Here is a 15,610-nt window from a genome sequence, read left to right as displayed (position 1 = left end):
TTCTAGACCGTCTTTGGACATAGTTCAAAGGGGTGAACAGGGGTTTAGTGGTTTAATTAAACAGCCTCAAAAATAGTTGAGTAGCAGCACAGAAGTAATAGCAATTAACTTATCCCTTGCAGCAAAGCACAAATCACATCAAACACACTACACCTCACAGAGCAGCTATTCCACATAGATCCTCAAAGCCAAATTAATTAAAAAGTTTTCCTCAAACTGAATGCACAGCCACATAAATGAAAAAAGCACATTAAGAAGTAATTCATCATAATGTTCAAAACATTAGTATTAATAGTAGTAAACATTAACAAAAGTATTATCACTTATTTAGCAAGGATGTATGAAACTGATGAAAAACTGACCATTAAAGACATTTATAATGTCACAAAAAGAAATTGTTCTTTCGAACTTATAAGTATAAAAGGTTCGACAAAAAATACTAAGCAGCACAACTATTCACAACACTGATAACAATAAGAAATGTTTCTTGAGCATAAAATCAGCATATTAGAATGATTTCAGAAAATCATGTGACACTGATAACTGATAATGGCTGCTGAAAATTCAGCTTTGCCATCAAATAAATAAATGAAATAAAATAATAAAATCTAAAGTAGTTATTTTAAAATGTAACAATATAATTTTTTTTTTTGATCCAATAAATCAAGTCTTACTGAGCATTGAAGAGATGTTAAAACGTTAAATCTAACTGACCTTAAACTGTTGATTAGTGTACACCGAATGGAAGTTGTTGTGAATGTGTATGGGCAGCTGCAAGCATCCGAGAACCATCTCATCCATGAATCCTTTAAAGATAAAATGCAACTTTTCTAATGCATTTTTACAGCAGGGTAAATGAAACACCAATGGGCCATGAGACCAAAGCTGTGCAAAAATGAAACTAGGTAATTTGTTTGGATTTATTTGGCTTTCTGCCAAAACTAAAGACATCTGCTCCTAAGAAATGCTAAAAATACAACACAGGAAATTAAAACCTCTTCAGGGAGAGATAATGAGAGTCGACGAGACTGGGTTAAGAGTTGAGAAATTAAATTCTTTATTAATAACAGCTTTTAGCAGTGTTTCAAAATGACAATTTGGCATGTTCCACTTTCAGAGATGGCTGTGCATTGTTTTGATATGTTCTCTCCATTTTTGAACAGGAGGACTGCCACAAGCCACAAGTTTTTTCAAAAGTGGACTGGGCTCCAAATGAGGCACATCAGGATGGGCTTGGTGATAATGCTCCAACCTCTGCAGCACTCTTTCCAGGCCCACCATGCTGGCGTAGAACATGGGCCCACCTCGATGCCTTGGAAAGCCATAACCGAATAGATAGATGACATCAATATCCTCGGGTCGGGCAGCTATGCCATCTTCCAGGATACGGAAGCCCTCATTGGCCAAGGCAAAAAGACATCTCTCAATTATTTCCTGATCTGAGATATTGCGCGGTTGAATGCCGTACCTGCTCCTGTACATCTCGAGGAGGTTCTGGATAAGTGGGTCAGGCTTTGCATTTGTTCCTCCAGGTTTGTCGTACATGTACCAACCACGACCTGTCTTCTGACCAAACCTGCCTTGTTCACAGACCATGTCTGGAATTGGACAGTACCTACGCCCTTGGCGCCTGCGTGGGGGATTTTTTGGGTCAAAGTCAGGACCGGTCAACCCAGATTCCTTCCGGATTCTCCAACCAACATCAAGGCCTGCAAGGTCAGACATCCTAAAGACTCCCATCGCAAAACCAAAGTCCTCCAGAGCCTTGTCGATATGTTCAGGTGTGGATCCCTCCTCCAGCAGGAAGGTGGCTTGATCCAGGTAAGGCTTTAGCATGCGGTTTCCAACAAAACCAGGGCAGTTTCCAACAGCGACACTTACTTTTCCCATCCTTTTTCCAAGGCTCATTGCTGTAGCGATGGTTTCACTTGAGGAACGAGGCCCGCAGACAACTTCTAGGAGCTTCATGACATGTGCAGGTGAGAAGAAGTGCATCCCAATCACCAGGTGTGGTCTGTCCGTCACACCAGCCAGCGCATCCACATCCAGACCAGACGTGTTGGTGCAGAGTACAGTGGTTGGTCTACAAACCTTGGACAATTCTTGGAAAACATGCTTCTTAAGTGCCATGTCTTCAAAGACAGCTTCAATAACAAGGTCCACATCCTTCAGGTCCTGTAAGCTGAGGGTGAATTTGAGGAGATTGAGAGAGGCACTCACTCCCCGTCTTTTGGCATCTCTCTCCAGCATGCCAATCACCATCTGCTTTCCAGTCTCCAAGAGTTTCTTTTCTGACTCTACAGCAATGACAGAAATTCCCACACGTGCCAGAGACACAACAATGCCTCTTCCCATAGTGCCCAGACCTAAAAGGGTGACAAATTGACGGTCAGTACAGAGTCAGACAAAACCACCAATTTAAAATAACATAGGCACAATTAGACTTGTTAATTGGCAGATGGTGAAACTGAGTAGAGCACAAAACAATTGTATGCATGATGGTTTGCACAGTGCCAGCATCTTTCCTCTGTGATAAGAGAACATCTCTGCTTTCTCAAACTTCAAACAAACAGATGTTTTCAACACTGCTGAAAATCAACATTAGCACACTAACTACCAATAAATGTGCATAAAGCGGTCCAAGATGAAAATGCTGAACAGAAATGAGAAAATGGTGGTTTAAAATTAACTATAAAAAAAAATTATATGTTTATAATAGCAATGGTTTCAATTAACAATATGGTTTTGTCCATACAATGAGAGTCAGTGGATCCACTTTTGTTCCTCAAATTATATTATTTTATAGTCAACTGAAGAAAGTAAGTCCTACAAGTTTGGAACATTATAAAGGTGAGAAAATGATGGCAGATTTTTTTACATATTTCTGTCTATCCCTCTACAATGCAGTGATATTTTATATTTATATACTATTATAGTTTTAGTAATATTTGTGATTAGCTTTTTTTTTTCATATTTAAATTTTCGTAATTGTTTTAGTGCATGTGTTTAGTAAATTTGTTATTATTATTATTATTATTATTATGTAAATACCATTTATGTTTTGTAAACACACCTTTATACTCTCAGGTGATTAATCAAGAGTCACATGACCTTTTTGGAGCCTAGGGTGTGCAGACTTTTGTTTGTTTGTTTTTTGGGGGGGGGGGGGGGGGGGGTTTGTCGACCACCTAATTTTGAGCATTTTGTGCTATTGATGTGCGTGCTTTTATTCTGTCTTTCCTCATTTAGTAATTTTAGTGCTTCAACTTGTTGCAGTCAGTTGCCAAGGCCAAGTTTTTAATCTAATATTTAAATTTTATATCAGCTTTATTCAAACTAACATAAATGTTTTAATAGTTTTGGTTAACAATAATAATCCTGGTACCATTCCCAGCTCTTTTGTTACCTATGATGGCTGCACTCCGGATCTCTCTGGGTTTGCTGTTGTTCCATTGCACTCCATTGGGTAGACTCCATTTCCCAGCAGTCCTCTGAGCAAAGAAACAGTACTGAAGAGCCTGGGCCTGCCCAGAGTTGAAAAGAGTGGCCATCAGTTCGCTCTCCCGCTTTATTCCCTTGCTGTAAGGCATTGTAGCGGCTGCCCGCACCGCCTGAATACAAGCCAAAGGTGCCATCACTCCCCGAGCCTTCTTTTTAACCTGCATGGTGACTGCTTCTAAGAGGGCATCCAGATCAGGAGGGCAGGGTGTGGTCAGCATGCTCACTCTTCGGGAAGACAGCGGTTTGCCTATTAATGATACACAAAATATGATGTCAAAATATAATGTGATACACATGTCAATGCTGAGTGGAAATTACTGAACCTTGAATATTGCATGTTCCCGATTGGTTTACAGGTTACAGATTAACAATGGAAAGTTGTAGTGATCTATATATGGTATTACAAAAAAAATACAATACTTAAATCATACAGTAATGAAACTGTCAACAAGTTTACCAACCAATATTCCAAAATAATTTTAGTAATCCATTAAGTTGAATCATGTCTGAAAGTGTATAATCATGTCACTCAGCACAGAAACACTACACAACACTAAACCTAGTGAGTCCTGTTCTGTCTGGTACACACTTCCTCATGCATGCACACACACACACACACACACACACGCACGCACGCACGCACACACACAGAACAGCCCATCAAAGCTGCATTTTTCTGAATTTATCAGGTTCTAAAGTTTGACTTCCTGCGTTACTAAAAGGATTATGCAGGGCGGTACTTGATTCAATATAGCTTCTAACTGCATTAGATTTATCTTCCTCTCTGGAATCTGGGTCACACGGATGAGACTTAAAGGGCCAGCAGAACAAGAAACCAACAGTTTTGTCCTGTTTTGAGAAGATAATATAAAGTATATTGATAGGAATGAGTATTTTGAATGGAGTTGATTCTCTAAATTTCTTTGGTGCAAATACTGCATGATTTTTCACTAAACCTAATTCACTAAGCTTCACCCATGAATTATCATGATGGCATTTTCACTGTACTGTACAATTGCTATGAGTTGTCCATTTCGTGTAACACATAAAAGCATAGGGAGTGTTCAGTTTGATGTCTAGTGTGCTGTGCTACACTGCATGATACAGATGTATCTGTGGTTAATCTGTGATGCTGTGGGCAGGACTTGTTTCACTAATGCTGTGATTTATTGCGAGTAAGTACTGTAGAGCTGGGTCAGATCCTGATAGGTGCATTTGACAGATGTTTTCTGTGACTGGAAAACAATATAAATCTCTGTAGCAATGAGAGCCGAGAGCGAGATTCTTCAGAAAGTATTTAGGGAGAATGAGTGTGACGCTTTTGACTACTTTTTACATGGTTCCCTGTTAAATAAGTAAAGTAATAAAATAAAACAAACACATAATAATCCTGGATCCACAAGTATTTGTCCCATTCATTGGGACATGGCATTTTAAATTAATTCTGTAAGTAAAGAGCAACAAGATGCATGACAACATTCCAACATTTGATTTGTGGCAAATAAATAAATAAATAAATAATTGGAAATCAGTAATAAGACACTCAGAGCACTTAATACACTCATAACATATTTTACGAGTAAATTAACGACTCTGCAGCATTTTGAACTCGAAAGCAATGATACAAAAAAGTATTGACTTAATTAGTAATTATGAACCATAAAAATTGTGCAATATATAAAAAAATATTTGTCATTAAGGCTGCATTTATTGAATAAAAAATACAGAGATTTTGTGAAATTATATTACAAAATTAAAACAGCTGGTTCCTATTGTAATATATTTATCCTTTGATGCTAAAGCTGAATTTTTAGCAGCTGTTACTCCAGTTTTCAGTGTCACGGTGCTCAAAAAGCATTTATTATTATTATTTTATTATGATGAAAACAGTTGCTGTGGTCCCACTTTATATTAGGTGGCCTTAACTACTATCTACTTAAACAGGGAAAATAAGTAGAATGTTCTTATTGTGTTCATACAGTATTGCAAAATAATTTTGCTGCTATTGAGGTGGGATACATGTAAGGTTATGCAGGTTTGGTGGTAGTAGTAGGTTTAAGGGTGGGTTAAGGTGTTAGGGATAGGTCAACAGTGTAAATAAAAATGTACTTTCAAAAATTTATTACAGATGTAATTACATGTTTTTTAAATACAAGTACAATGAAAAATATTTACAGTATGTACACAATTGTATCAAATGATTAATTTAAAGTAGTGCTGTCAGATGATTAATCGTGATTAATTGTATCCAAAATAAAAGTTTTTGTTTACATGATCAATAATTTTGGATGTGATTAATCGTTTGACAGCACTTATTTAAAGGTAAGTACATACAGTAGTAGTTAAGGCCACCTAATGTAAATAGGGTCCATTGCGGAAAGTGTGATACTTTTTTTTAGGAAAAACAGGATGTTAGAATTAAGAATCTTAATGACCCATAAACATTTGAACGGTACTGTGTGCATCAAGGGAGTGAGAGGTCTCTGCTGAGCTCTTTCAATGGAGAAAATACTGTTCAACATGATCTATCACATTCATGAGATTTAACTTCCATGCTAATTCTCAGCCATTCTCTTTAAACAAATTCTCTGTTGTCACATTTGAGGTAGAATCAACCTGTTTACATTCTAAAAGATTTGACAGTTTTGTACCATTTACAGCAGGTATTTAGCATTAGTCAGTGAATCTGTTTCCACCATACCTGCTCCGCAGGTCCATTTAGTTGACTGTCGTGAGGATTTGGCCGGGTTGATCTTCACTCAGCGTGTGATTACAGTGAGAGCATTAGCTGTAGCCAATCTTTAATCGCCCTCCAGAGCTTATCCTGACTCTAGATGAACCCTGATCTCTCCCTAAGAGTGTCACTCACAACATTCACATTACAAGGGATCTGACTGGCTCCCTCAGTCTCAGTGGGAATTTGTGGCCTGTAGAGTACAACGAACAGCTGCAATTACTGTAGACCTAGAAAAGCTGAATAATTTGACAGAAATATTTCAGAGTGTCCAGCAATCCTTCCAATGATTTAATTGCTCTCATATGATTTTTCATTACTGAGGAAATGGGGGGTCAAGAGAAGGTGAAGGATTGGCATTCATTTTTCAGAAGCTGCAGAGAGATTCTCTAATCGCTTTTTCAGACTGAGGGTGATTCAACACCCTCCAAGCGACAGTATAAACAATCAGTTTTTGACTCCACTTGACCACTTAGTTTTTTAAAGACAATCAACGATTCTAGTCCCCGAGTAAAAATCATTAGCATTTTGCATATTTTTAAACTAATTTGAGGTGATATAAAGACCATTTTATAATAATATGGAATTAAATCCTCAAGAACTTGACCTATTATTATGAAAAAAAGAAAACGTATAAAAATGTAGTTTGTTCAAATCGTTCCTCAATGCTCAGAGGGATCACAATTAATATTCTAATAATGTTTGTTCCTTTTCACATTCTTGAAAAATAGATCAAAAGAACAGAACGACTCTGAAACTCGTTGACAAGGATATGAAACATTAATTCTATTTGCTGTGACAAAGGATTTATCTGGTACGTCCCCTGACTCTGAATGCCTGCCAAAGACTCTGCTTCCCTTTACTGTTCAGGCTTTTATTATCCGTACTTCTGCTTTGCCAGCTCATGACATACCTACAGCTCTCAGGGCAAACTCCACAGCCACCTCACAAGCATTCTGTTCTGTGACCTGGTCAACGATGCCCAGCTTAAGAGCCTCCTGGGCAGAGATATGGCGGCCTGTAACATCAAACAATAATGCTGCTGTAGGTAAAAGGGAAATGAGCGATGTGGGGTGCTTTACTTGATTATTTTTCTGCTTAATATATTATGATAACAGGTGAGGAGAATCTCGTCATAATCATAAAACAACTGAAATCTGATTGCTCATTTGTTAAAGGATTAGTTCACTCAGAAATGAAAATAAATGACTCATGCTCACAGCGTTTCAGTCTTGTATGCTGTTATTTTAACAAATACGATTTTTAAAAAGAATGTTCATGCATGCCCCCCCCCCCAAAAGAAAATTTATATACCAATATACCTATAGATATATATGTGTGTGTGTGTGTGTGTGTGTGTGTGTGGTCGTCATAAATTGTAAAATGTTGTACAGAAAAAAGGCAATAGTGAAAATTCTTTCTGTTTGTGTTCCACTGAAAAAAATAAAAAATTCAGAACATATGTTTTGGAATGACATAAGGGTGAGTAAATAAATGACACAATTTTCATTTTTGGATGAACTATTGCTGTAAGCCCGAAGGCAAATCAATCAAAAACGAAATGCAATGCTGACACCTAGTGGGAAAAGTTTTATTTATTACTGAAAACACAATGTAGTTATTTATTGCTTTCATTTTTTTTTTTTTTTAGCACTTGCTAATTTGAAAATCTATTTAATTATTTATGAAATCTCTTTTGAATTAGCAGCAATGGCAGTTACAGAACATACAAAAAATAATTAGGGGACTGAATAATTTTTTCTTAGCCAATCAAAAATTTCAGAAACACTCTCCGCATGTCATGACTGTTATGTTTTCTACGAACGGTTGCAGAGAGGGCATGTGGTTGAAGTTAGAAAAGGGGCTGAAATCTGTTGGGGTGAATTGTGGGTGTGTCAGTAGGCTAAGTGTAGGATTTACCAGTGGTGATTATCTCTAGGGAAGCAGGAATGCCAATGAGCCTGGGAAGACGCTGTGTTCCCCCTGCAGCTGGCAGGAGGCCCAAAGTCACCTCTGGAAGTCCAAGACGTGCCTGGAACACATAATACATTATACACTACATACTCCGTGCATAAAACACAAAACAACAACCTTTCCCTTCTTTGGTAAACTTCAAATATTGATATCAAAGTTCAACCGATTAACTAGGGACATATCAGCACTAGACAGTGTTGCACAATATGTGCACAAGAATAAAAAAACAGTACAAAATGGTTTACCTTAAAGTGTGCAATACGATAGTGACAGACTAGGGCTAATTCAAAGCCCCCACCTAGTGCCACCCCCTCTATGGCAGCAACCACAGGTTTCTGTCCAGCCTCTATGGCATCCAACAAGGGTACCAACGGAGGTCCTCTTAAAGGGCCAGCAAACTCACGGATGTCTGCACCTGCACAAAAACACATCGTCATTAGATATTATTAGATTGTTTTCTTAAGGCTTGAACACACAGTGAGATGTATGTTTTCTGCATGAGTTTGACGGTGTGTGATCCTCAGTTGTATGTCCAGTTTCTCTCTGTAACTATTTACAATGTTGTGTGTTTTAAAGTCTGTTCAGATTTAAAAAGTCATATTCAGCCTTTACATAACTCAGCCAGAGGAAGTGTTTCATTGAAAGACTTTTATAATTATAATTATAATCTTCAACCTTAAATTAAAGCTTATGGAGGATGTTTATCTTTAATATTCTAACCTCCACAAAACCTTCCGTTCTCTCCGCAGATGACCACTGCCGTAACCTTCGGGTCATTCAGGGCATGCTCCATGCTCTTTGCCATGGCATGACGCACTGCAGAACTAAAGAGAAAGCAGATGTTCATTTCACTTTTGTTCATAAACTTAGGTGGGTTTATAGCAATGCACTTGACAAGTGGACATTTGTCTATGTGGACAAAACCATGAGTATACATCTTAGCATTTATAAAACGTTTAATACAAAGTAGTACATCAGGAAATATGATACAAGAGATTGTATATATTACTGGTTTTTCTTTTTTGTAAAAAAAAAAAAAAAAAAAGGATAATAATGCATTAAATGAATGCATTATGCTTTAGGAATAAGCAGGTTTACACTCACCTCAAGGCATTGACTGGTGGGTTGGTAAGAGTGATCAGAGCAACTGATCGTTTAACAAGTTCATATCGTGCCATTTTGTCGAGTTGAACGATGTTGTTGTGTGTTGAAAGAAACGGGGGACTTTGGAACTTTGGAACACAAGCAAACTCAGTGCGTCAGTGCAAATCACACCGACTCATTTAGTATTTGAGCTTGGACGTCGGACGTACGTGTCTTCCATGACATTTGACTTTCACGAAGAGTATAAAACACTGCAGCTTTGCCAAAAAAGTTATTTAAATAACATCTGGTCGCAACAGGGGACGGTGCTTCCATTCCCGGAAGCGAATTTACTAAATTGCTCATGAAAATTTATTAAGTAAGCGAGGCCCACCCAGTATTCTCTTTATTTGATTTGGTGAAAGACAAATGTAATTTACAATTTTTGAATTGACAAAATGTTAAAAAGAGCAAACTAAATAGTATTCTGAGTGGAACTGTTTATTTCTGAGGTAATTTATATTTTTATTTAATAAATTACATAAAACAATACCATAGAATGCTCTCAGAGAATATAATAAATGTTAATAGTTAAATATAATATTTGACTTTTTCTGGTTCTGTTTTGTTATACTCTGGCCATATGTTGATACATTTCTGTTTAGTAAACTGGCAAATTAGCGAATTCAACAAAATCGACGGTCTAGCTTATGAATATTAAATAGATCACGTGGCCAGGCACGTCAAGTATCCTACCAATCAGCGGCTATGAACGGCAGCGTGTATATATAAATTAATATTAGTGAGTTTGTCCTTCTCTTACGTAGAATTCGTAGTTTGCGGAAGTGAATTGGACATTCATTTCCTGTGCCCTCTAGTTACTCCGTCATGCGTTCCCTTGTTGGTCTGATCGTTGTAATATTGACGGCTACTTTTTACCTTTATCTTCTGTCCACTAATCTCCCCCCTGGACCTCAGCTGCCTAAGAAAGAGCATGAAGGAGAGTCGAGTACATCTAATGATGAGGAGGACAGCCCAAGTGAAATGAAGACTTCAGCCTCCAGGTGTGCTTCTCTTGCATGTGTGATAATGACCACTGTCTATCTGCTATATGCAGCTCTCACAGCTTATTTTTCATCCTTTATCGGAGGATGTATAGCTTGCAAAGTGTGAAAAACGTAAGTATGAAGCATTTCCAAAATGGATTCTCTCTATCTCCTACTTTTCTCCAGCTTTCATTTGTCCTTTGGCAGTGAAATTTGATCTGTTGTTGTTACCACGTTTATTCTTGAACAGTCCTACCTATTATTCATATCAGCGTTGTAGGTTTCAACCTCGCAAAAGAGTGATTCTTGAACTATCACCAGTGTCACTGAACCAGATGCATAATCATGAGAGATACTGTCCCTGCAAGTTTACTAATGTCCACCCTATCATGTGACTTTATTCTGGTCCAGGTTGAAGTTCCCATCAGACCTGAATGAGCTGAAAGAGATGGCAGAGCTGTTGCAGTTTTACAAGACCGAGCACACAGGATATGTGTTGTTACTCTTCTGCAGTGCCTACCTCTACAAGCAGGCTTTTGCTATACCCGGTTCCTCTTTCTTAGTAAGGAGAGTATAGAAGCATTATACTTAAATGGAGGTCAACTGCTTGAAAGAGTGTTCAAGCTATTTATTCCTTCTTGAAAGTGTGACATTTTCCTCATTTAGGCAAGTAGGGCTCGAAATGTGCATGCAATATTTCAACACTTAGATGTGTTTCAAAGAGCCTGTACAAATTCTGATGACTGTAATTATTTTCCATGTGATTCACCAAAAATCAAAACTTGTGAAACTCCATTTGTTTAAATGTAATTTGTAAACATTAAATGTAAATGTACAATATACACTATTAATGTTAGATACTATTTATACTTAGTTGTATTTATTTGCACCTCAGTGTGCGAACAGTCATTAAAAATTTTATATTTCATCAATACAGGTACTGTAGATATGTACAAAAAAATTCATAGGTCAGATTGAGCTCTAACACAAAGGGAAGAACTGTTCATAATTTCTCATATTTTTGTAGTTTCTAATAAACTGAGGTTTTATGTATTTAGTAGTTTTGGCAAACGACATCAAAACCAATGGAGGTCAGTTAGACAAATGGCAAGAGCATTATGTATAACGTGCACCTTTGATCTTACAACTTTTTTTTTTTTCACAGAACATCTTGGCTGGGGCCTTGTTTGGGACGTGGTATGGTCTTCTCCTCGCCTGTGTCCTCACTACAGTGGGCGCCACGCTCTGTTTCCTCCTGTCCCAGGTGTTCGGCAAACAGCACATTGTGAGACTCTTCCCTGGCAAAGTGGCCATGCTGCAAAAGAAGGTACATCAAGATGTCTGAAAGTACAACATACGAAGTATCATTGCTTGATTTTTGTTCATAACTTAACTAATTCAGACTTTTTTCCCAGGTTGAGGAAAACCGAAGTAGCTTGTTCTTTTTCCTGTTGTTCCTGAGATTCTTTCCCATGAGTCCAAACTGGTTTTTAAACATGACCTCCCCAATACTGAATATTCCCGTCACTCTTTTCTTCATGGCTGTCTTCATTGGTAAATGACAGTAGATGATATTTCAGAACATTTCCCTTAATGTTTGTAGAATTTATTTAAAACCTCTGTATTTGCTTTCAGGCCTGATGCCGTACAACTTCATCTGCGTCCAGACGGGATCAATGCTGTCTCATATCTCCTCTCTGGACGACTTGTTCTCCTGGAGTGTGGTGTTGAAACTACTGCTTATTGCCTGTGTTGCTCTGCTGCCTGGAGCTCTGATCCATAAATACAGCACTCGGCATCTCCATCTGGACGGCCTTGAAACAAATGGACTCAGTCAAGACAAGAAGAAGAAGAACAGATAAGAGACAGTCACTCAGCCTGCCTTGGCTGCTTTGTGGGTGGCTACTATTTGTATTTAAAATCTTTTTTTGTGGCCTCACATTTTTAAAAATGGAAATGCAATTTTTACATTTCTTTACTTGGAAGACTGCTCTGGTTTTACTGGCATGGGTTGTGATGTAAGTGAGAAAAATACTTTTTTTTGTTGACTTCTTTTGAATTTCTGTATTTATATGTAATCTTGGTGGTCTTGAATTCTGAATCCTGCCTTTATGTACGAGTCACAGAATTACTCATCTATTGGTTTTCACTTGCACAAAATTGGGTTTGGTTTGCACATCAGCTGTCTATAACATGCTTTTGTGGTTTAAAATATGTGAAATCGTGCTGCAAAGTAATGACATTTGAGGTATTTAATACAATTCTTCTGTATTTACAGACTGCAATAACATTTTGTATGTGAGTTACTGTCTTTGAAATCTCACAGCAGCCTTAAAAGTGACCTACCTCACTGAAGTTATTATATTTGAAATATGTATCTGAAATATTTAATATTTTACTTTCTTGGAGTACTTGTAAATATTAAAATGGAACATCGATCTGTAAATATTTACTATAGGTTGTGTTTCTTTATGGGGACGGAGGCAGTATGTGAAGTCCTGCCTAGTCACTCAACGGCCAACTTAATAATGGTGAATTAAAGCAAATCTTTTTCTATGTATCAGTGGCATTAGCAATGCTGGGAGCAGAATGCAGTATTTGTATTCACCGAACACCCACATCATGTGAGTAAAGTTGTTTATGATGTGATCAATCATCTGATAATAAACTCATTCCGTTACCTTCTTCCAGAACATTTTATAAAATTTTATCTGTGTGCTGTTCATTTCAAGCCAGTGTTCATATGCACAGGTGATCAATCTTATGAGTGCAGGTTTTTTAATTAAAGGAAAAAATGGCATCGCATTATGATTAGTGCAACTGTCTGACCAGGGAACAATGTCCTGTGTTTAGCAGGGAATTTAGCTCCAGCCTGCCTTGGAAATTACCAGGGCTGTCAAAAATCACTTCCTATACACTATCTAGAGCTGCACAGTTTTAATTAAGAATCTAATTGTGATTTTTCTGATTTAGAATTAAAAAAAATTGTGTTTCTTTGTAGGGCTGCGCTATTTTGATAATATATCACTATGGACAGAAAAATATAATAATAACCGTAGTAATAAAAATTATTACTTAAAAATGTAACAATTCCAAAAAATACTGCTTATTACAAAATAAATATTTAATTGTGAAATAAAGTATTAAAGGTAAAAAAATATTTTAGATTATAAATGTCAAATTACAATACTAATATTTATTGTGAAAATATAATCATTGTGCACTTATTCAATCCCATAATGCACCTCCATAACGAGTGTACTACTGATGTACACACAACAGCTAGCTGCTAAAGAATAACTTAACACATTAACAAGATGAACTTCAGACATGAGAATTTTATAAAGAATTTTTTATTGCTCAAATCCATGTTGATCAGCAGTACAGTTCACCTACATTTCAAAACAACATGGTTGTTAGCCAAAAAAAAGTCCCCCAAACCCATCTCACTACCCACAATCCAGCTGAAGGGACATGGCAGGCAGTGCAGCGAGCCCAGTCTCTGTTTCACACCGCTCAAAATGAACTGCCGTGAGAAGCTAGAGAGCTGCGTAGGAATGGATCTGCCGTGGTAAAGGCGCAAAGAAGTTTTCACAGCCTATGATTTGCATTGAATTCTCATGCATCGCTCTGATTTCCTTCTCTCGTCCCAAGTTAAACACGACTACAACGGTGCCGCCATACTGTGAGCAACTATAGCTGTGCCTGTGGTCTATTCTAATATCAAAAAATAAACATAGAACAGCACCTACCTTAAGTCTCCATTCACCCTAAAAGCTTTAAGGCCCAAAGAAGACCACGGTGAGATTTCATGCCAACACGACAAACAACAGCTATCCTAAACTGACCTGATTCGCTCACCTTATATTAGCTATGACTTTTGGCCTAAAGTTAATGCAAAGACCTCAATTCTTCCTAGCGTTACGTTACAGGATATCATAATGGATAGCGAGACAGCTTAATTATCAGACTACAGAGACAATATAACAGTGTGGTGTTAGTTAATGCACGTATTGACTAATGCTTCCTTAAAGTTAAATACTGATGCACACCTGACGAAGCCTCGAAATACAAACTCTTAAGAAAAGTTAAGAACCACTGTAGAACATTAGATAGGTGTCTAGTGACAGCGTGGCGCGTGTTACAGTAACAATAACAGTTCAAAGTGATCCGAGTTATCATACTGCTACACAAACCTGAACTCCATCAATGAGCAAACACCTGAGATTAAGCAGAAAGTCTATCATTCAGGGGAAATAATGGCCTCGTCTAGCTACAAGCCTTCACAGAGTCAAGAACCTTAAGAATCGTATTCAGCTTCTTGAGCGAAAAATTGCTAGAAATCAACAAACTGACCTATACTAGCAGATTATAGCTAACCTTTACCAATAGAAACACCTTCAGCACCTGATGTCTTCGCTACTCTTTGCAATTAAGTGTGGGCGAGTTGCTTCAGAAAGTAAAAAATGATTTACACAGGTCTACAGTAACACGCCACTATCAAAAGCGGTCAAAGGTTAGAACAGCTTGGAGTTAAGTCCACAGACAAATTGTGTGAACTACTGTATGAAAGCAAACCAGCCATCCCAAGTACACACACAAGGACCTAACATACAGTAGTGACTTTCCACTGTCTACCGTCTTGATTTGACATAGGCCTTGTTGTTTCAGCAGTAACACGCAAGGACTGCAACCGGCAACAGATCCACTGCAGATCTGAGGCGACAAAATACCTGCATTCGTGATTTTTGTGTAATTATGATTTACCAAACAATTATTCTGTGAATCACATCAAGAAAAAAAAGAGCTCTTTTATTATAATTTTTTTTTCTCCATTTTTTTTATTTTATATCAACCTGTTTTTGTTTTGTGAAAGGCCTTGATAAAAAAAAAAAAAAAAAACTTATTTAAAAAATTTGGTCAGACTGTAATTCCTGAATTTGGATGCATTTTTATAAAATGTAAAGAGAAAGCTGGCTTACGCCTCAGACAGCGCAGTTGCTCCTGAAGAATGCTTCAAATTAAGCCATTCTTGCTTGATATTCATAGTCTTTTTAACCATTTGTCACTGATCTAGACATCAGCACACAGTATCCACATTCAGAACCCCTTTCGGGCAGGTAAGTACCCCTCAAAGTAAATTCCCATACAGTTTTGAAAGCTTTAAGATCCATTCTTCTTTGTCAGATGGACCTGAAGACTTCATACTAGATCTTTATCTTGATCTGTTTTATTATTATTAAAAACAAAACATTCAAAACTTTCAGTTTAC

At 37.4% G+C, this 15,610-nt stretch overlaps 2 protein-coding genes across 2 annotated transcripts; one reads left to right on the top strand and one right to left on the bottom strand.

The window, feature by feature from the left end:
• Nucleotides 1–1,033: 1,033 nt before the first annotated feature.
• On the bottom strand, nucleotides 1,034–9,642 carry ehhadh (enoyl-CoA, hydratase/3-hydroxyacyl CoA dehydrogenase). The gene is made up of 7 exons (XM_059499807.1): nucleotides 9,314–9,642; nucleotides 8,930–9,033; nucleotides 8,455–8,624; nucleotides 8,156–8,267; nucleotides 7,149–7,253; nucleotides 3,407–3,748; nucleotides 1,034–2,366 (listed from the first exon to the last, which is right to left on the bottom strand). The coding sequence occupies exons 1-7, from the start codon at nucleotides 9,385–9,387 to the stop codon at nucleotides 1,114–1,116; spliced, it is 2,160 nt and encodes a 719-aa protein (XP_059355790.1). The 5' UTR covers nucleotides 9,388–9,642; the 3' UTR covers nucleotides 1,034–1,113.
• Nucleotides 9,643–10,113: 471 nt separating this feature from the next.
• On the top strand, nucleotides 10,114–12,200 carry tmem41aa (transmembrane protein 41aa). The gene is made up of 5 exons (XM_059500781.1): nucleotides 10,114–10,356; nucleotides 10,750–10,900; nucleotides 11,504–11,665; nucleotides 11,754–11,892; nucleotides 11,974–12,200. The coding sequence occupies exons 1-5, from the start codon at nucleotides 10,181–10,183 to the stop codon at nucleotides 12,198–12,200; spliced, it is 855 nt and encodes a 284-aa protein (XP_059356764.1). The 5' UTR covers nucleotides 10,114–10,180.
• Nucleotides 12,201–15,610: the final 3,410 nt, after the last annotated feature.

This window comes from Carassius carassius, chromosome 19 (assembly GCF_963082965.1).
Source record: "Carassius carassius chromosome 19, fCarCar2.1, whole genome shotgun sequence".
Classification (NCBI taxonomy): Eukaryota; Metazoa; Chordata; class Actinopteri; order Cypriniformes; family Cyprinidae; genus Carassius; species Carassius carassius.
This window is presented reverse-complemented; position numbering and strand designations above follow the sequence as displayed.